The 22,577-nt window shown below is 38.1% G+C and overlaps 1 protein-coding gene across 1 annotated transcript in view; it reads right to left on the reverse strand.

Moving 5' to 3' along the window:
* Window positions 1-1,457: 1,457 nt before the first annotated feature.
* The window catches only part of LOC127629962 (GRB2-associated-binding protein 2-like), a 163,391-nt gene continuing 142,271 nt past the window's right edge, over window positions 1,458-22,577 (reverse strand). The window contains exons 6-10 of the mRNA XM_052107299.1: window positions 14,764-15,049; window positions 14,089-14,179; window positions 9,367-9,466; window positions 7,791-7,913; window positions 1,458-5,425 (exon numbers count right to left, since the gene is read on the reverse strand). Of these exons, the coding sequence (XP_051963259.1) occupies window positions 5,282-5,425; window positions 7,791-7,913; window positions 9,367-9,466; window positions 14,089-14,179; window positions 14,764-15,049 (744 nt within the window). The 3' untranslated portion in view covers window positions 1,458-5,281. The remainder of the gene's footprint in view (window positions 5,426-7,790; window positions 7,914-9,366; window positions 9,467-14,088; window positions 14,180-14,763; window positions 15,050-22,577) is intronic.

The following is a 22,577-nucleotide window of genomic DNA, read 5'->3' on the forward strand; positions in this document are numbered from 1 at the left end:
GCTATGTGTTTGATCATTAAATGCACATCTTATCCCAATAACAATAATTTCCAAATTGATAAGAAAACAAAACTCATGCATTTCAGAATTTTTAAACTATTCACCCTACAAAACATTTAAGTCAGATATGCCTAAAGTCAAATTTGTGCTCTCAGGGTGAACAAACCCAACAACTTTGAAACAAGATGCAATTTTGGTAGTCTTGGCATCACTAAAGCTATCCATCCTCCATATGAGCTTGTTTTAGGCAGGTAGATTAGCAAACTATAAGTGGACCATAAGCAATTCTGGTGGAAACTAAATTTACTGTATGTTTTTTTTTTAATTATTATTATTAGAGAAGAAACATTTATGAAGGGCTGCAAGTAAAGGACTTGATTTGGGCCAGTAAACAACCACCCAGCATACTCACTGTTTGTGCGTGTGTGTGTGTGTAAAAAAACAAATGCAAAAATCTCATACTTCTTCAACTTTGGCATGTAACTTGTGCTATAGTCCTGAATAATACCTCAAATGATTGAACTGGTAAAGGAGAGGTTTGTTATTATTTTTTTAAGTGACCAAACACACAATTTTTGCCAAGCTAGTGAACTATAAAATGAGCAATAAAATTTGGTCCCACTTTATATTAGGTGTATTTAACTATCATGTACTTACATTAAATACATACAATACTATTTATTGTAAAACCACATGTTGTTCTGCAAAATTCTCACAAGATTCACATTTGCTGCTACTGAGGTTGAGGTACGGGTAGGTATAGGTTTAGGGGGTAGGAGTACATTTTAGAGTAAGGATTAGAGCAGGGTTAAGTTTACGGTTAGGGGTTAACAGGTTAACATTGTAACTACAGATGTAATTAATTACAGGTACTTTAATGTAAATACAATTATCGACACATAATAAGTACATAGTATCAAATCATTAAGTACATAGTAGTTAAAGACACCTAGTATAAAGTGGGTCCTAACCTCACCACTCACATTTTTTAAATCTAGTTCTATTTTTGAAACAGAGTAAACCCTTACATTGAATATTATTATAATGTATTTGGAAAACCTAGACCTACTGTCTGGCATTAGCTTGAATTTTTCATTCATCAATTAGACAGATGGTTACAAGCATGGACATTTAGAAAACAAACGTTTTGTCTTGTACGACTGCATTTGTTTAAATTGTGCATAAACTAAAGTACAAATGTACAAAACACAACTTTTGTTTTATGTGAATGTCCCTGCTTTTAACCATCTGTCTAATTGATGAATGTATAACACAGGCTATTGCCAGACAGTGGGTCTAGTATTTCAAACTGTATTCTAATAATATACAATTTAATGGTTTGCACAATGTTTTATGGATAAAAGGGGTTTGGTTGTACTGCAAATTATTTAGTTCAAAGTTTTATGTATACTATCACACCAACACCAACCAAGGAAAAACATCTCAAATGTACCACATTTAACATTTTACTGGCTTTGCTTGGCATATTGCTTCACAAAAATCAAGACACTTAGCATAAATTAATGTTAGTAGAGTCACAAATGCATACTTTGTACATATTTTGTCCACCAGCAAAACACAATTAATTAATAAATTAATTCACAAGCGACCAAGAGTTGAACAGAAATGCTATACAGAAAAAAAAGAAATTCTGACATTTTGTCAAAGTAGTTTTTTCTCTCCTGCCCTGATTTGACAAGTCCCCTTAACAAACTACAATAAAAAAAAACATCTATTACAGCTCACACACATTGTATTATATTCACTTGTACTCATTGTCCCATTACAATACATTACATTTTTTTCAGAATAGAAAAAGACATTAAGAAACCTATTTCAGACACTCAACTGTTCACATAAGCATGGTTTAGGCCAATGCCAGAGTGAAGTCGTTACAGAATTTGTGTTCCACAAAGTTTAACATCATAAAATAATGGCAGTCTTGTAATGCACTTTTTTTTTCTTTTTAATAAACCACTGAGTATAAAGGGATCTGAATCTAAAGGCCGAAACATATTTGCGGTCTGAACATGCTTAACGTGCATGCTTACATTACCATGGCAGGAACAAACCTCAGTAATCAGTAAGGGGCGATAGAGTTACCTTTAAACGTCTGTGCCATTAAACTGGATTTGTTAAGTTGCTGTACATATACTGATTTTAACTTACAAGGCAACATTCTCTTCAAACTGTGGCATTTTTATAACAGTAGTTGGCTTGAAAGTGAAAACTCAATGAGAAGTGGACAGTTCAAGGGGCAGTAAGAACAGGCTTTGAGCACACACAATTTGTTCAGACCAATGGACCAGGATATGATGTCACGCGGGAGGGCTTCTGGATTTAGTAAATACTACATCACAGATAATAAATAATAATATATTCAAAATGTTAAAATATACAGTCTACTCAATTTACTACAATAATAAAACATGCACCTTTGAAATATGTATAATTTGTATAGGGCCAAGTAGTCAGCGTATGACGTTTCGATCTTCTTGGTGTTGCGTCCTCTTGTCATAAGGATTTGCAGGTCAGAGTTCACCAAACTTAAACTTTCATCCACTGTGTAACGCAATATTTCTTAGCATGAGCTTGCATTTCTAGTCTCTCGCATTCAGATGTGTTTGAAAGGTAGTAAATGGAGCGCAAAGTGTAGTGTGACCAGAGATTCACACAAATCTCAATATAGCACCCCTTGTGTTGAGAAAGCCAACACAGCCACCTCAGATAGGAGTTTCAGGCTAATAAAAGGTCCAACTGGATTATTTCCATGCCAACATTGTTAAGCCTGTCGGAATGTAAAGAAGATTAATACATTTGTGAGTAATTCTACAAAGAAAGAATTCAAAATTAGACTGTTTATTTCATGTTGTTTAGGCAATGTTTTATATTTACTAACTTGCCCCTGTGGCTTTAAGTATGTTGAAAAATCTAATCGTCAACTCCGATTTCACATTAATGAATACAGAAGCACAATTAGTAGAGCTGATAGTAAATCACCTGTTGCGCGACACTTTGTAGAGCTACTGTCATTTTGTGGAATCGATATGGTACATCCCATGCATCAATATACCAATGTTGAACAGAAATTGTAACAATCCGAATGTAATCCGAGTGTAAGTGGATTTTCTGATTGGATATGGTTCAACCACATGATCTTAATGATGAATTTAATTTGTCATGTTTTCTATAATTCTATTTAAAAAATTTTTTTGCTCTCCAGATGATGATGGGACCACAATATTTGTGTGTTTTTTAATATGCATGGAGCACTATAACTCTATAGTTATAAACACATTTTTGTATTGATGGAATAATAAAAGAAGAACATTGGATATCTCGGCTGACAATCCCTCTTTTTGTGGATAAATAAAAGTTGAGATTGAAGCATTTGCAGTCACGTCACACAATTTTTGATTAAGGTGCAAGATCTTTTTTTGATATTAATGTTGAGAAAGCAACAATTGCATTTTGTTATGAATTGCGGTCTGACAAATTTTGGAATACAACAACGCATGAAATCAAACTTGCGTAGCTAGAAGTATGTTTCGGCCTTACAGACAAACTATGTAAGGTTTATTTAGCAATGAGTACAGATCACTCACAATCTCAAGTAAAGTTTACACTAAATACAAAGTGGTTTAGGAATATGAAATGATTCAAAGTAAAAAATGAGTCTCCCAAACTGATAGAAATCTTGAATTTGGAGGTCCCAGCCCACCATAAAATACTGAATGAAATGTCAAATTCCCGACAGTCTTTCTCGAATGAGTGAACATTTATAAAAGACAATTCTTGATGGTTTTGCTTGTCCCTAACCTTGAGCAAGCACATATTTCTTTAAATTCAGTTACGTTTGTATGGTATCTCCTTAAATTTTAATAATGCTAATATTGTATTCTCACAAATTTAGGCTTTCAAAAGGAAGAAATTTCATCAAACTCATTTCTACATAATTGGCACTGTTGTCCATATATTCTGCCAACCAGGTTACCCTTCCATCCTGGGCTCATTTGCTATGGTTCAGTCAAACAGATAGTATTCAGACTTGTGCCATTGGTTGAGCCACTAGTTTACATTTTAGGCTGCTCAAACAAACCACATTGTTCAAAGCATCAGAGAGCCACTGAGTTCACACTCTTCAGGCAAGTCAACAAATAGCTTACTTAAGTTGTCTCTGCACATTAAACTGGGATAGAAGAACGTATTTTACCATTGGAAAAAACCCCACCTTAAATTAACTTCAAATCCCTGCTATATGCAAATCTGTTAAAACAATCTTGACTGAGCATTGTATTATTCTTTAATGTTTAAGGTATTATTATTATAAACATGCAACCTCTAAAGTGTATTGACCTTCCAATAATCTCCATAGACATAAAGCATGGCTGTAATAATTTATAGCTTCTGCTGCTAGCATTACCCAGACATTTTGCTAGAGCCAGATGATTGATTGAAAGAAAGTGAGGTTAGCATGGGTTTATTTTGACCTCTCTTTCTGATAATGATTGAGAAAATATTTAAATTAGAAAGCCATTTGCTCTAAAACCTGAAATAAAATTAAATTCAATAATAATAAAAACCTTTGTCTTGAGGGATATCAACAAATTGGATGTGTTGTATTATATGACTAGCGCATTGTTGTCTGTTTGCTCTAGCCTATTTTGTAGTAACATCCAGGAAAGCTTTGTGTTTGAGGGAGATGTGTTATACAGACAACTCCAACTTCAATTTAGTCACATTATGCCCATTCAGACTGCATGCAAAGTAAGGGATTGTCCACTGGATACTTTGAAATGCATATCTGGTGTCGAGCCAGCAGGAAATGAGTGATAATGGCCTGTCTATTTTTTTATTTATAATATCCAAAGCAACTAAATGCATAGACTTGTTAATGTGCTGTTCTGACCAGTGTTCAAAAGACTGCTTTAAATATGATTTTTAACAGGTCAAACATTTCTTAAATGACTCAGAATTCAGTAAAACCAAAGGACTGTAACTGCACCATTTCACATTGAACCCTTATGGTTCTTGACTCACAATCATAGAGAGCAAGTAGCTAGTTAAGTTAGGTTGCACAGAACTTTTAAAAAGTTAAAGAGATCTAACATGCTTTGCTTGACAGTCCTGGAGGTTCAGTCCTCCAAACACCAAATGAATGGGATCAGTTTGGATGAAATTATTCTCCAAATAATGGTGTAATAGTATGAGAGCATTTTAGATGACATGAAGGAACACTTTTAGTGTTCGCACTATTTGCCAGTGAATGACCATTTGAACATCAAGACTTGATGCCTTTCACTGGCTCGCTTGACTGTCGCACATCTGTCCACTCCTGCATGGTGTTCTGAAGGGCCTGAGTCTTCTCTTTGTCAACTTGGACATAGTCCACTTTTTCATCTGATGTCACTGAAGAGGTTGATGGCTGTAGGAAAGATAAAGAGATATAAAGATGCAAGAATGTGATGTTTTTGAAAAACAGCAATAACAAAGGAATATGCTCATTATTAGGGGCCCAAGCACCTATTATTGCATCTTTTAGTTAGGGGTCCAAGCAGTGAAGATTATATTTTGACTTTGCTATAGCAACGCATAATTTAAATTCATTAAAACTGACTGATCTCATTTCAGGAGACTCTACGCTGTCAGTAAAGGGTTAAACTTTTGATGCACATCATGTGACAAAAGAACATGGCGCCAACCACAGTAGTGTTTGTCTTTGGGAAAAACACCAATAAAGTTTCATCCGATATGCAATTTTTTATTTATTTTTTGGACCGATTTATTGCGAAACGCCACGCTGCTAAACACAATGTACACTAATGTATACTTTAACACATTTTTCCCCTTAGAAATCCTATATTTACTGTGCATTATCACACTGAGAATCACAAAGTTCATCCAAAAGCTGAAAAGATTTGGCTGTATATGGAGTTAGGATGAAACAGAGACGTTTAAGGGTCTTTCATCTGAAGTCTGAGTCAAATCTGAAGTCATTAGGCTAGAGTCCGAGTTGAGTCTCGAGTCACTAAACTTTACATCTTTCATTACATTTTTGAGAAACATCCACAATAAGTCTAGCAATAATCCAATGGTAGCATCACTGTAAATAACAAGGGATTATATAATTAATTATTATAGATAATTGTGTTTCTGACAAGTAAAAGTGATGGTCTGTGTGTCTGAAACCTTGTCAAGAAGCATTTAAAAAAAAAAAGTTTTTAAATAGGACTATGTATCAGGAATATTATGTCAAAGGGATTCAGGGACATGATTCACATTAAGTGACCTTACAACAGCATTAATGACTTCTAATATCATTCTATTTATTACTATTTATTAATTTTAAGCCTGTTATTCTTACTTGTACCCTATTAATATAATTCCATTGAACCTTGTATTATTATTATTATAATTAATAATATAATAATAATAATTATTGGTAGTACAATAATCATAGTAGTATATATCTATACATAGTAGTATAATCATAATATTTCGCAGATTATGTTTAGTTTTTCTTCCAAAAAGAGAAATATATATTTCTGTCCCCGATTTCATCACTTCCACGCGCATTGCAAGGCTGAGTTTTTATTTAATTTGACTGAATACCATGGCTTATAAAAGTGTTGTAATTTTGTTTTTCATTTACTTTTATTTGGAATAACGCAAATGTGTAAATAAAGTAAAGATGTAGAGCGGTTGAGAGCTGCATGGCCCCATTCATTTATAACCAGCTTTGAGAACAGAACTAAACCCTCATCATCATCATCTGATTTAATAAATGCATCAACTGTTTTTATCATCACATTCCAAGTTAAAATATTATTATATATTTTTTTTTTATCTCAATATTGTCTGTATATGAAAAACTCGTCATGTTCACAAGTCATTTTCCTCAAGTCCGTGTCAAGTCTGAAGTATTTTGAGGTCAAGTCTGAGTGAAGTCTGAAGTCCGTAAAAATGCGACTCGAGTCCGAGTCTCTAACTGGAGTGCCCATCCCTGGGATGAAAATAAGTTGCATTTCGAACTGTTCTGAGACCAGTGCAGACAGACAGCACACACATGGTTAAGTCATTCACTAAACAGGAAGCAAGGGAGCATCCCATACTGTAGCTCTCTATGCAGCTAAGTGCGTTCACTCCTTAAATCAGAACAAAAGTTCAGTTTTAGGCTGCAGATGATGTTTGGCCCACTTTACATGTTTGGCAGACATGGGACAATGGTAATTAGAACATAGATTCAGAATTTAGAATGTATAATATTTTAACATGGTTGGCAATGATTGGATGATGCTGGCCATTACTTTGAATCAGAATTATTTTTATGCTAATTTCTAATGTAATGTCTGTAACATCTCAAAACATGAATAACCAACAGTCCTGGTAACATAATAAACTATTTGATTTTAAAAAATCTGACTTTCTATAGCTTGGAATTATTCAAAATTTCACAACTTAGTCTCACTGTTCACATATGCTTCCATACATTTTTAGGAAAACTATTTGCTCTAGAATTTTCTGTTTTGTTTTTTGTGTGTTTATTAGATGCTACTAGTTACAAATTAAAAAGGGAAATGGAAAATACACACAAGTCACGCTCGGGTCTCAGGAAGTTAACCAGCAAGATCTTGGTCAACCAGCTTTATGAGAAAGATAATGCTGGTGGACCAGCTTCACCTGCTATGTTTTGGAATGGCTATGCTGGTCCAAATGGGAATTCATGCTGGTCTTAGCTGGTCTTTTCAGCAGTGGGTGGGATGGCTTTAATTACAGTGTAACAGGCATACCTTTCTGTGTGGACCAGGGGAGCCAGGCTGAAAGTCCAGAGCCAAATAGTCCACATTACCACAATTCCTGGGTGCAGGACTGTTGGTACCACTCATTGATGGGGAGGTAGATGCTGGGTTTTGCTGTTGAAAGTTAAATGGAAGACAAAAATCGCAAGTTAATGTAGAAATTACTGATATATTAATCTATACCCTCTGGAAGAATGGCAAAAGTAGAGAAAGATAGTCTTGTTGAGGAACTTGGTTACTATGTACAATATAGAAATGTAGTCTCGTATTTGAGGTAATTGGTTGATAACTAGAATATTAGGGTTCCATCCCCTACTTGTATGTTTTATCACCACTACTGCCTGAAACTGGTCTCTTAAAACTCATTCAATTGTCAGAATAAAAGTGAAAAAATTTAACCTTAAGGGGTACAACTGTCATGTTTATTCTGTTGGTTCCTGTTTTTCATGTCTCTTATTTTGAAAAGTTCATGTCATGTTTTGTTCCTGTTTCCTTGTCATGGGATCTTCCTGTTTCCCTCCATGTTCATTTGTCTTGTTTTCATTGGTTCATTGTTTGATTACTATGTTATCAGTTCTAGTTTGTCATTGGTTTTAGTTTATTGTCTTGTTATCTTGTTTAGAGTTCTGTTTGTTAATTAGCTTATGTTTCCCCATGTCCATGTATTTAAGCCCTCATGTTAGCCATTGTCTCTGGTCTAGTATTGATGTTAGTTTGTGTAACAGAGGTCAAGTCAAGTCAAGTTCATATTCAAGTTCATAGTCAAGTTTCAAGTTTATGTCTAGTTTAGTTTAAGTGTCAAGTTCATGTTTATGATCACTGGTATATTTAGGGTTCTTGCATAGTCGTTTTTCTGTAAATAAACTGCACTTGGGTTCTTCATTTCATCGTCTTCGTCATTGCCATTGCCAGCTACTAAACATTACAGACCCGAGACAATGGCAAACATGAGAGCTTAAATACATGGACATGGGGAAACACAAGTCAGTTAACAAACATAACTCTAAACAAGATAACAAGACAATAAACTAAAACCAATGACAAACTAGAACTGATAAAAAGTAATCAAACAATGAACCAATGAAAACAAGACACATGAACACGGAGGGAAACAGGAAGATCACATGACAAGGAAACAGGAACAAAATATGACATGAACTTTTCAAAATAAGAGACATGAAATACAGGAACCAACAGAATAAACATGACAACAACAGCTTGTCACTAGGGCAGTACCTTCAAAAGTACACCCACTGTACCTTCTTCACACTTTAACCCTTCCTTGGTCTTTCAGGTCATTTTGACCAGTTTTTAAAATGGTTCTAAATGGGACTGAAATTTCTGCAAAGACTAGGGTTAATGTACTAATATGCAGCATTTTATGACAGATAAGGGACAAATACATTCTGATTGACATTTACGGTACTGCCCCAGTGACAAGCTCTTGTACACCATTTTTGCACACTTTTTCTGATATTGTGTATTAAAATAATTGCAATTGTCACATTCAAGCCAGGTTCACACATCATGAATTGTCAAAGTACTAAGCTTGAAGTCTTGCCCTCACCATTGCCACATAGTTCTCCTCACTGTCTGCAGAATCAGTGCTGGTGATACTCTGGGTGGAGATGGGCCGACAGTGCTGTGTTGAGATGGAATTCATAGGCCTGTACAATAAAGCAAAGCTAATCACTAAACATATTATCCAAAGCCTAGTGTAGTTGACCAAAAATAGATAAGGTGAAAGTAAGCATCCTTTATTTTGTCATGGTTTTCTCTTCCTCCCAATCTACATGGAAAGGAGCTGACGTGACCCAAGAAAACTAGATCGTTCCCATTGTAATCAACAAAGCTGACTACACAAAGAGGCAGTAGTGTAATCTAGCGCATACTATTCACAAGCATACGCCGTATACCCACCTATTTTTTCTAAGGACGTTGTGTATTTCTCCTAAAATTAGTAATGATACATATCGAAGGCCGCCATTATAACAAGCTGGCTTTTGATCCATAACTTTTCAAGCTACTGATGAGATGCCGCAGAACCTTTTAATGAATTGTGTATTTGATTTATTTAAAAGAGTGTCTCATTAAGGGCACAGAGATGCAGGAGTGCTGACCTGATGGCATGGGAAAGATAGACTGTCTGATTCAGCTGAACAACCAATCAGAACATTCGTTTCTGCTGGGATGTGATATTTTTCAAACAATAATATCATATTCTCCATTTCAGGACTGGGGCAGGATATTTCTAGCATTTTTAGTGAAATGCTGACATACAAAGAGCGCAATTCATAATTAATATGTGCCATAAATATACTTTGCTGCCAAATGTGAACATATTTTACATATTGTTTATGCATTTAAAGGCAACTTATGCTATTAAAACAGAATCAGAATGAACATAAATGCCAAGTATGCTTATACACACAAGGAATTTGTCCTGTCATATTTTCCTCACGAGCAATTTCAATCCTTCACTGTCATAGGTCATGAAGAGCTAACAAAACTTATACAAAAATCAAAAGCCACAACGCATATGTTAGACCAACTATGCTCTTAAAAGAGGTATTCTTTGTAATGTCAGAACCTCTTCTTAATTTTATTAACTCCTCGCTATCCTTAGTATATATGTCAAGAAACTTTAAAATGGCAGTTATGAAACTGCTTATTAAGAAGCCACAGCTTGATCCTGGAGAATTGGCTAGTTACAGACCGATTTCAAATCTACCATTTATATCGAAAATATTAGAAAAGGTAGTGTCCTCACAACTATGTTAATTTCTAAAGAGAAATGGTATATATTAACAATTTCAGTCAGTATTTAGGCCCCATCACAGTACAGAGACTGCACTTATCAGGGTTATAAATGATTTGCTCTTATCATTTCTCTTCTAGTGCTTTTAGATCTTAGTGCTGCCTTCGAAACGATAGATCACGACATTCTCTTGAATAGGATGGAGAATTATGTTGGCATTCGTGGACTTGTATTAGCATGGTTTAGGTGCTATTTATCAGACCGCAACCACTTTGTATGTGTAAACTAAGAACTGTAATATCAAACAAAAGATAAATATGGAGTGCCAAAGGGATCAGTTTCAGGGCCTCTGATTTTCTCTTTTCTATATGCTTCCCCTCTGAGATATTATCAGGAATCATGGAATACCTTTCCACTGTTATGCTGATGATACACAACTTTATATTTGTTCTAAACTCCATCCCCTCTGCACTTAGTGAACAGACGCCACTGCAAGGCATACAGGTGCCTTGTAGAGGGAGCCCTAGCCTGAGTGATCATGTCTACCACCACAGGTGGTAGGCCACTTAGGTCTTCTGCATCCCATCCAAGGGCCAGACATGGACATTCCAGAGGTCTGGTCGCCGGTGCCAGATGGTGCCCCGTCCCTGAGAGAGGAGATACCTTCTCGGGGGTATTCGCCAGGGAGAGGCTGTTGCAAGGGGTGTGAGGTCTGAGACCCAAGTCTGGGTGGCCCAGTAGGGTGCTACTGATGCTGTCGAAGTCGCCTGGGATGAGAGTGGCTCGCCACCTTGGTGGCTAATGTACGCTACTGTCACTGTGTTGTCCGTACGAACCAACACGTGCTCACCCTGGATCAACGGCCAGAGACTCCACAGCGCGAGCAGTTGATATGCCAATGCAGCCCTGTCCAGGAGCCCAGGGCTGCGTGCCCATTGCACACAGCACCCCAGCCACACTCGGAGGAGTCTGTTGTAACCACAAACTGTGTGGGGCACTTGCACTAAGGGGACTCTTGCCAGCAGCAACGCAAGGCCCATACAAGGGCTGAACAAGTGGCAGCAGATCAGCGTGATGATCACGTGATGTGAGCCATGGTGAAATGACCATCTCGCGACTCGAGGGTAACGTCTGTGCTGAATGGTCTAATATGCATCGATCCGAGCAGAGTGACCGCAGTTGAGGACGTCACATGCCCCAGGAGCCTCTTAAAATTCTTCATAGGGACCACCGAGCTCCCAATGAAGGCAGTTCAGCACTGACTGCATATGCTCACTCGTGAGGCATGCCATCATAGAGACTGAATCTAACTCCTACCCGAGAAAAGAGATGCTCTGTACCGGGAAGAGCTTGCTCTTTTCCCAGTTGACCCGAAGCCCCAACCGGCTGAGGTGCCTGAGCACCAGGTCCCTGTGTGCACACAACAAGTTTCAAGCGTAAGCTAGAGCCAGCCAGTCGCCGAGACAGTTGAGCATGCAGACACCCACTTCCCTTAGCGGGGCAAGGGCTGCCTCTGCGACTTCCATGAAGATGCGAGGCAACAGGGACAGACCGAAGGGGAGGACCTTATACTGGTGTGCCCGGCCTTCGATATCTCGAACGGCTCTGCCAGGTGGTGATGCTTTGCAGGCACAGTTGCACCTCAACCACCTTATCCACTTGGGGAATCGCAGAGGACCCCCTGGCAGCCCCACCGCTGAGGATAGTGAGAGCGGAGGAGCTCAGAGATCCGGGCAGTGAAAGGTGCCCACCGTGACTTTTTGAACTCCTCATGCACCTCTGGGAAGAAAGGGACCAGGGCAAGGTGCAGCCGACAGCCACGAGTGTTCAGGGCAGGGCGGAGGGTTCCAATCCAGCCCGATGCTCGCGGCAACCCGGGCAAGCATGGCCGTTGGCTCGGCGTCAGCCTCAGACTGGGCGACCACACCCGAAGGCGGAAGCCCAGCCGAGTCCTCTGCACCGGACTGAAGCAGCCTGCTCTCTGATGCAGCTATCAAGATCTCATCCTCTTCCTGAGCGTCTAATGAATGGCTGAGGAATGGGAGGTCCGTGGGGATTCACCCGGCTGAGTTACTTCCATTGACGTCCCCAAATCGCCCCAGCACTATCCGTTGCGGTCTTGTGCCCGCTGGCAGAAGAACTGAGGTGGCAGCAGCTGAACTAGCTTTCCCTCTGAGGAAGGAAAGCCACAATCGTAACGTGGCCATGGTCATGCTCTCGCATTGCGGGCGTGAATCATCCGTGAATGATATCTCAGAGTGTCTCGAGCCCAAACACATAAGGCAGTGATCTTGACCATCAGAAGCGGAGAGATAACGACAGCAACCAGGAACTGCACATAACCGGAAAGGCATCTTTAAAAAGATGCTTTCCATCTGTGCCCACTCTTTTAGGGAATACATACACTTTTAGGGAGAAATATACTCTTTTAGCACTCAACTTATCTGAGCGAGAGCGGGAGAAACCACTGTGATGCACTGTGAAATCCAACAGTCGCTGAGATTGCTTACTTTCTACAGAGGCGAATGGATTGGCAGTGGAATACATCAACACCGGTCGGCTCCGAAGAAACAATCTGTATGAGTGGTTGCGAGCCAGCTCCTTTTATACCCATATGTCTGGGGATGTGGCATGCAAATTTCTCTCACCAATTCCCATTGGCCTTTTCTGAAAGATCAGATGTGTTTGGGGCTCCCAAGGGCAACCCCCAGTGTCACTAAATCGTTATAACTTCGAGTAAGTGACAGACAGGGAACTGAAAATATTACTGCACCTGTGCTGGACAAGGTAACCCAGTTGTCCTGTAACTATATTACATGTCATTTTTGACAATGGTGATTTTCTCTCTTGATATATCAGATCATTTCAATGTCTACTTTTTTAGTAGGAAAACAAAGAGCACAGAGCACATTGTGATTTTACAAATACTTACAGATATAGTTAACTTAAAACAACATTAGGCTTTTAATCATTGTAAAAAAATAAAATAATTAAGATTAACATATTTGAACACATTGATTCAATTGTTGTATAATTTTTTTACATGGTAACCTGATTATATATTTCATAGCTATCCAGTAGCATTCCTATTCTTAGCAACTATCTTGAGCTGTGACGTTAAAGGCAGCAGACAGGGACAAAAATATGTAAGTAAATATGCAGTATAAGTCCAACCCATTCAAAAGATGTATTTTGTCAGAACAGAAGCTGACTTTTGAATGGCAGTCTTTGGAGATTGCTTTGGTCCAGATGGTGTAGTTACAGCATCTACAGCAGGGGCAAACTGGGAAATACTTACCATTGTAGTAAACACTTAAAGTGCCCAATGTTGCTATGCTTGCATAGAAGACAAGCTTTGTTGCTTTTTTTCTGTGTATTGGGAGATATCTACTTTTGTTGTGTTATAATTTTTCTCTCACCTTTGGTGTAGACTGGGGTTTTAGTTGCACTGTTTTATATTAATAAAGTAGCTTAAAAGGATCATATCGCAAAACTGTCCTTTTCTAAATGGGGAGATGTGCAAGCACTCACATTGGTCTGGTCCAAGACATGGTGATGGGGCTCTTGAAGGGAAGTTCATCAATAATGCCATTGTTCCTCAAGTCAAGAGGTGTTGGTTTTGCTGAAAACAGAGACACAATTGGCATTAACTATTCAATTCTATAATCTTCATTGAGTTTTCATTCCATCCAACACTGCAGAAAAGATTATGCCAGAATTAAGCCAAAGATAAATTCTATGACACTTCAGCCACACTTGTATGAATGTCATTGCATTTGGTAACAAAATATTTGATAACAAGTGGTCTCTACAGGCAAATTATGTTACAGCTTTTCTTAAAACTAACTTTACTTTTCTTAGCAATTATTGCAATTACTTTTAAACAACTTCTATCAAGGTCAAGTCAGTTCCCTTCAAGTTCACACAGGTGTCCGAGCATAGTAACTACAGGTGTAGTTCATCACATTAACTATGGACATATAACGTTTGACAACCACAAAGTGTCACAACACTCTTTTTGTCTTCACTTTAAAGAGTATATCTATTGTTTTATCATTTTATATCTGACAACCTTGCTTGCTTTTTCCTATAATCTTATTTTCATATAAGTGCCACTTGCTTTTATTTTGTTATCTAATTCAGTAACATTCTAAATGCTTTTTGGTGCCACTGTAAACACAAAATTTGATGACAATGTTCCCCCACCTGTCCTGTTGGGTTTAAGGTTGCGATTGATTGGTGGCGGTGTGACGTCACTCAGTCGGCCAGGTCGGAGACATAATGACGCTGTACTGCCCTTCCTGGCAGGCAACGTTGCAGAGAATCCTGGGAAATCAAAATGGTGAGGACCTGGGCTCATGGGAATGTAATTATTTTTGGGACTCTCAGCAAGGGCGGCACTGAGAGGGGATGAAGACGAGCCAGGATTCATGGGCACATAGTTATCCTCAGAACCGGCACTGTCGGAACGGGTCAATGGGGCCTTAGTTCTCTGTAAAAGAGAGAAGAAAAATCCAGGTTACACATTTTCAGATCAGTGTTGAAAACCACTGTGACACACACAATTTGTCATATCATAGTTTGAAATGTCTGTGGCTCTGTTAGTTATGGGGTAATTTTTAGGAAACAAATATATTTTTATGCCATATGCGCCCCCATGACTCACTACTGATTTAATAAACGGTATACTGAACTTAATCATGTTATTTGGCAGGCTCTGTGTAAATTGTTTTTTTATTTAAAATATTTGTCTTTTATTAAATTATCAGCCAATCTGTTTGCCTCCATTTAATTTAATGGGTTAAATAGAATACTATTTAAATTTTGCTTTAATTGAAATTAAAATATCCTGTTTTCAGTGTCTTTGTGTTTTTTTTATAAAATGCTTTATGCATTTTCTCCTTCACTTTCTGTTTATCATGTTTCTGTTGAGATTTCCCCCTTTAAAAAAATTCATTTATTTGGTGACATATTTATTTTACTACATGGTTAAAATATAGTACAAGTCTTACAGGCATTATAATCAGTTAATTATGTTTACACTTAAGCTACATGTAAGTAACTCTAGCTCAATAATTCAATTATGAGAAATTTAATTATAATGGTTTATATAGAAAGAAATATTGCTCTTGGCACAAAGTAACAAAGCACAAGAATATAGAATATAGATGTGGTGTGGTGCAATGATATTTAAGATAAGCTATAGTTAAGGCTGTTATATATGGTATCAAAATCCAGTCAAAAGTATTGCGGTCATGGATCCAAAAATAATAATCGTGAATCAAATAAATAAGTGTGAATCAAAAAATAATACGCTCACATAAAAAAATAATAAGTGCAAAAATAAATAGAAAGCGCAGAGCAAAATAATAGCGCAGATCAAAAAATAACAAGCATGAATCAAAAATATATAAGCACATTTAAAAAATGCTGCAACATTTTTTTAAATAAAGCAAAGTCATCCGAATTGCAAACAAAATCATGTTTTCTTGGTTATATTTCTGTTTTTGTGCTCACTGACAATTTTGCTCATATTTTCATTTACTTGTAAGCTTACGCTGTATTTTTGTTTGCTTTTGGTTGCAGGTTCTCCAAACTTGTGAGAAGATTTGTGGCATTTCGACAGCTCCTCCTCTAGCCAAACATTCGAAGAGGGGAGGTGATGTCACTCAAATGCAACTCAGACGGCTGCTGCTCAATATTATTAGGGGTTCAAGCCCGAAGGGCTGAAACCCTATTGTAATTTTAAGGATTTTTATTATTTGTATTATTCTGCCCTAAAACTGTTAGTGCAGACCAAACCGTAAGACATAAAGAGCTGAAACTTTCAGGGAAGGTAGTCCCCCAGAGTACTACGTCGTATAAAATGTACGGCCTAATCGGCCTCAAGGTGGTGCAATAGTGATCATGTTTACGTTTTGGCCCATAAATCCTAAACCATTTGTCGCACAAGTGTCTTACATCGTTGGCTCAAGACGAACAAAATGTAAATCTCCGATTTCATTTCCGTTATGAAAATGTTTGCGCTAATTTGCATAATTTGAAAAACCTACTTCACACGAAACGTACGCCGCCTGTCTAATTCGCATGAAAATTGCCGTGTCTACAATGAAACCGCCTGACAAAAAGTTGTCAAAGGAATTTTGATACATCGAAGCGTTGCGAAGACATAAGCCAACGAATTGGTCCATTTTGTACGTATTGACCAATATCTACCAAACGAAAAGGCTAAATGTTACGAAACTTGATAAGCATAGACAACAGGACATTCTGAGGATGCACGCAAAGTAACAAAAAAATTCGGCTAAAGGGTGCGCTACAACTAAAAAACACTAATAACTCTGAAAATTTGTATGCATCTTGTAGGGGCCAAAGGATAACATATCTTACAATATCAATCAGACAAATAAAAAAACATGGCAATCAACAGCAGCCAATCAAATTTCAGCAGCTAATAACCTCAAATCTGAATGGCCGACCATTACGAAACATGAGATATTTGTAGACAGCGTTAGAATGAGGCTTAGGCGCTATAAAATGGACATTTACATTTTCACCAATAACTCTGCAAAAAGTTGAATAATCTCCAAAAAAATATTCCACTTATTTCTTGCACCAAGAGCTACAAAATGTATATCTTAGTTTTATGGAATTTTATAAAATGTTTCCGCTATACTAATGTTCTAAAAAAAGCTACTTTTTCGAACTTCTCCTAAGCCTGATGCTCACAAAAATTGGTGTGTGTCTATGAACCCTCCTGACAAAAAGTTAAAAAAGGAATTTGATTTGTTGAAGCGATGCGAAGATATAAGCCAACAAATTGGTCAAGAGTCATCCATTTTGTGCGTATTGACCAATATCTACCAAATGAAAAGGCCAAATGTTATGAAAATTGATTCATATATACAACAGCACATTTAGAGTCGGCATAAAACATCTTGAAAGAATTTCCCTATAGCGGGAGCTACAACTAAAAAAATGCTCATAACTCCTGAAGTTGAAAATTGGTATGCATGTGTAAATGGTGTGTAATTTATTGTTTATTTTCCAATGTTACCTGCTATTGTGAACTACATCTAGGACAATAATTATCAAAGAAAAGTTTAAGAAATGTAGTTATTTAGTTAGTTATTAAGTGGTTGCATTTATCATGTGGGTTTGACCAAGTTTATCCAAAAGCCTATAATTCCTAAAATAAAGGAAAACCTTTTTGGAGATTGGGTGCTTTGTGGCTTTATAACAGTAAAAAAAATTACCACCATAACAATTATCCTGTTTCAGGATCGTTGAACACAAGACATCAGTCATATTTAACACCAGTTTACAAATTCAGCAACTTACAAAGTACATATACATATACAAATACATTCCTTTTTTGCATATTTTGAAAGTTCTTAAAAGGCTTGAACCCTGTAAAATTCCTGCTTGCAGCTATATTATTATGTGTGGTTGATAGATACACTGCTTGTGTCTGTTTTGAGTATTTTCTGCCAGATCTAGGAAAAATGTTATGTCTGAGTAGGCCATCATCATAGTCTGTTAACACATGCATCGAGTCTTGAAACTAGTATGCAGAGTCTTTAGTTTAGGCATTATTTAAAACGTCCTAGTTTGTAGGTTATTGCCTGCTTATCTAAAAAGCAAGGCTGGGTTGGTGTGGAAGTGTGATGCATGTTGTTACTAGCTGTACCAATGTAGTTGCGAGTTCATTTGTGTGACGTTCTTTATTCACATATAGTTGCAAATTTAGGGACCATCTCTAAAGATGCAGCCTACATTGGAGCATACATATCCAAAACATTTACAAACATTTCCATAACAGACTTCAATAACATTTTAAGCAAATGACTTAGTCATATAACCAACTCCAAAGTGTGCATGTAGGTGTCAGCAATAATGCACACCTTTTAGATTTTTGATAAAATTAAAAAAAGCATTTCTATATTCATCAGTATTTTAATAGGCCTTGGTGTCGTGATTTGGATTTTATTTAATGGAAAAGTGGATCAAGTTGGGTTCAGAACTCACGACTACATTGGTACAGCTAGTAAAAACATGTATCAAACATCCACACCAACCCAGCCTTGTTTTTTTTTTAGATATGCAGCCAATAGCCAACAAACAAGAAAGTCTTACATAATGCCTAAACTAAAGACTTGATACATGTGATAACTGACTATAATAATGGCCTACTTGGACAACACATTGTTTCCTAGAGCTGGCAGAAAATAATCAAACAGACACAAGCAGAGAATCTATCAACCACAAATAAAATAATATTGAGCAGCAGCCATCGGAGTCGCATTGGAGTGATGTCACCTCCCCTCTTCGAATTACTGAGGAGGAGCTGTCGATCAAGAACTAGTGGACCAAAAGGGACGCAAAACGCCTCCTGGTTTACATGAATCAAATTTTGCAAATTTTGGAAAACCAAGTGCAGAACTTGGAAACAAAAGCAAAAAAAAATATAGCTGCAAGCAGCGATGGCGGGCCCAAGCCGGTGGTACCGCCACCCCCGTGCCTTTAGGGTTGCTGGTGGCACCGCCACCCCCATTCATTTAGGGTTGCTGGTGGCACCGCCACCCCCGTGCATTTAGGGTCGCTGTGCACGATGGGCAATAACGTAACCTCGCTTTGACCATCGAGAAGATGTGTGCTGTAGAGCTTGCATCAGTGTGGGCTCTGCAAAAGTGTGCATCGAGGGCACTTATCAACCACAAAGTATGCGCGAGCACCCTTCTGATACCTAAAATGAAAAATGACACACCCTACGGTCTCATGGAGTTAATGGAGACATGAAATAAGTACACAAGACTGAAAATTCATATGAAGTGTGGCCATTTGGGACAGGGTCTATGACCGTGAACCACAATAGTCACATCTATGAGGTAATTCAAATGTAGAATAATTTTTAATGTCATAGGATGTCATAGGTCGCTGAAGTTTCATCGAGATCAGTTAATGTACGCAGAAGTTATAACACACTTCCTTGCTTTTATGTACCCTTTATGTGCTTTTTGGAGCTTCAAAGTTCATTTGCAATGTGTTCCACATTCAAACAAAATATCTGACTTTCCGTTGGTCTGTTTGCTCACATGAGACATAAGAGGGTGATTTCAAAGCATTTTGAAAGTGACACACTTCCTTCTGCCAGTTGGTGGCGCTATAACTTTCACTCCCAATAGTCACATCCATGTGATCGGCCTGTTCCAGCGAACACACTGCTGAAGTTTCATCGAGATTAGTTAATGTATGCAGAAGTTATAACACACTTCCTTGCTTTTATGCTCCCGATATGTGCTTTTTAGAGCTTCAAAGATTCATTTGCAATTTGTTCCACATTCAAACCAAAATATCTGACTTTCTGTTGGTCTGACCTAATGACTGTAAATTGGAAACTTGTTCGTCTCCCTCCCCCTCCCCTCCACACACACACACACACACACACACACACACACACACACACACACACACACACACATGTTGTGTTTCCATGTTTTATGGGGACTTCCCATAGACATAATGGTTTTTATACTGTACAAACTTTATATTCTATCCCCTAAACCTAACCCTACCCCTAAACTTAAACCTCACAGAAAACTTTCTGCATTTTTACATTTTCAAAAAACATAATTTAGTATGATTTATAAGCTGTTTTCCTCATGGGGACCGACAAAATGTCCCCACAAGGTCAAAAATTTCGGGTTTTACTATCCTTATGGGGACATTTGGTCCCCACAAAGTGATAAATACACGCTCACACATACACACACACACACACACACACACACACACACACACACACACACAAAGAATGGCAGAGGAAACTCTGTCTGTCAGAGAGAGACAGAGAGAGCAAAATTCCAAGAAATCCACATTCAAACCAAAATATCTGACTTTCTGTTGGTCGGAGCTAATGACTGTAAATTAGAAAGTTGTTTGGCTCGATGAGAACAATATACGCGCCGAGTTTTGTAACTGTAGTTAGAACTAACTAAGTTATACTTTATGTGTCCTTTTTTAGTCCTAAATCAATTTCCTCGCCACGGACAAACCGTTCGAAATATAAAAAATCCGTCCGGAATGTAGCATCCTCAATGTCTTGACTTCATGCCGACCGAGTTTGGTGGCGATTCGATTCATTCTCTAGGAGGAATATATATAATTCCAGAGCATGTGTTTCCAAACAACCCATAATAGCCGACTTCCTGTTGGGCTGGCGTAAAACTTAGAGCACTAGTTTTAAAGTGTAAAGCAACCCCCCCACTTTTGTCAAAAGGTGGCGCTACTGAGCCCCTGCACCATGCCCGTTTCTGAAACTTTGCACATGTCTACTGGCTAATAAATGTGATGTGTCTGTTGAGTTTCATGCAATTTCAAGTATGCTAAGAGTCTCAAAAGCATCAAAAAAGAATATTCGAGTTTGAAGCGTTGCCACGACAACAGTTTTTAAGATATCAATAATCCTTTCACACGTCTACATCTGCCGTGTGTTTACATTATACACATAAAGTTTTAAGTAAATCGGGTAAAAATAAGAGGGTGATTTCAAAGCATTTTGAAAGTGACACACTTCCTTCTGCCAGTTGGTGGCGCTATAACTTTCACTCACAATAGTCACATCCATGCGATCGGCCTCTTACAGCGAACACACTGCTGAAGTTTTATCGAGATCAATTAATGTATGCAGAAGTTATAACACACTTCCTGTTTCTCTTTTCGTGCCATCATTTCGTTTCCTCGCCATGGCCAAACCGTTCGAGATATCAAAAATCCGCTGACCAATTTTTCATCCTCAATGTCTTGACTTCATGCTGACTGAGTTTCGTGGCGATTGGTGGAATTCTCTAGCAGGAGTATTTCACATTCCATTGTATGCGTTTTCCAAAAAACCCTAAATAGACGATTTCCAGTTGGCCTGAGGTAAAAAGTAAAAGTATGAAGGATATATGAAATGATGAGATCTATGTGTACCGAGTTTCATATTATTACATGCAAGCGTGTTTGATTTATGGACCAAGTTTTCGGACCCTGTTCCAGGGGGCGCTGTCGAGCCCCCCTGCCACGCCCGGGTACCAGCTTCAGCCCGGCCCTAATGGCCGCGGGTTCTGACCCGTGTGCAAAGTTTCAAGAGTTTTTGAGCACGTTAAGAGCCCCAAAAGTGCCCCAATAGTCGTAAAATAATAATAATAATAATAATAAATATAGCTGCAAGCAGCGATGGCGGGCCCAAGCCGGTGGCACCGCCACCCACGTGCCTTTAGGGTCGCTGTGCACGATGGGCAATAACATAACCTCGCTTTGACCGTCGAGAAGATGTGTGCTGTAGAGCTTGCATCAGTGTGGGCTCTGCAAAAGTGCGCATCGAGGGCACATATCAACCACAAAGTTTGCAAGAATATGTAACGAGGCACACGTGCCAGGTCTTGTGTGTCACACTTGTATAAGGTTCAATATAATTCAATATGGGCCAACTGATCAGAAGATAAGGAGCGGCTACTGGAGAGAGGGAAACAACACAGCAGGTAGGTGAAAACCAAGAGCTTTTTTTACTGGTTGGAATCTTGTATTCGTTGAAGAAATTCTTAATTGCAATTTGTCTGGAGCATGTAAATCTCAATACTGTAATTTGACAACATACAATGTATGATAATGCTTACAATCAAATCTCTTTTTTGAAATTCCAGGAAGTTGGACTCATCAACTCAAACAAATCAACTCAATTGACAACAGTTGTCATATACTTTGTATGAAAATGAAATAATAAAATGAAACTTGGAAAACTCAGTAGACACCCTCGCTCGCTCTCTCCCAATGTTTTTTGACAGCAGCAGTGTGGCCCGCGCAGTCTCAGTGTGCTGCTACCATTGGCTCCTTGGAGTGTCAGTCAATGCAGCACGATCCATAATTGGATGAAACACTTTCTCTTCTAAAGCACTCGTTGTTCTCTCTTATTCGCTTTTTCTCAATTTTCCCATCTTTTTACACATCTCTCAACTCTTCTACTGGTAGCCTGGATC

This window comes from Xyrauchen texanus, chromosome 36 (assembly GCF_025860055.1).
Source record: "Xyrauchen texanus isolate HMW12.3.18 chromosome 36, RBS_HiC_50CHRs, whole genome shotgun sequence".
Lineage (NCBI taxonomy): Eukaryota > Metazoa > Chordata > Actinopteri > Cypriniformes > Catostomidae > Xyrauchen > Xyrauchen texanus.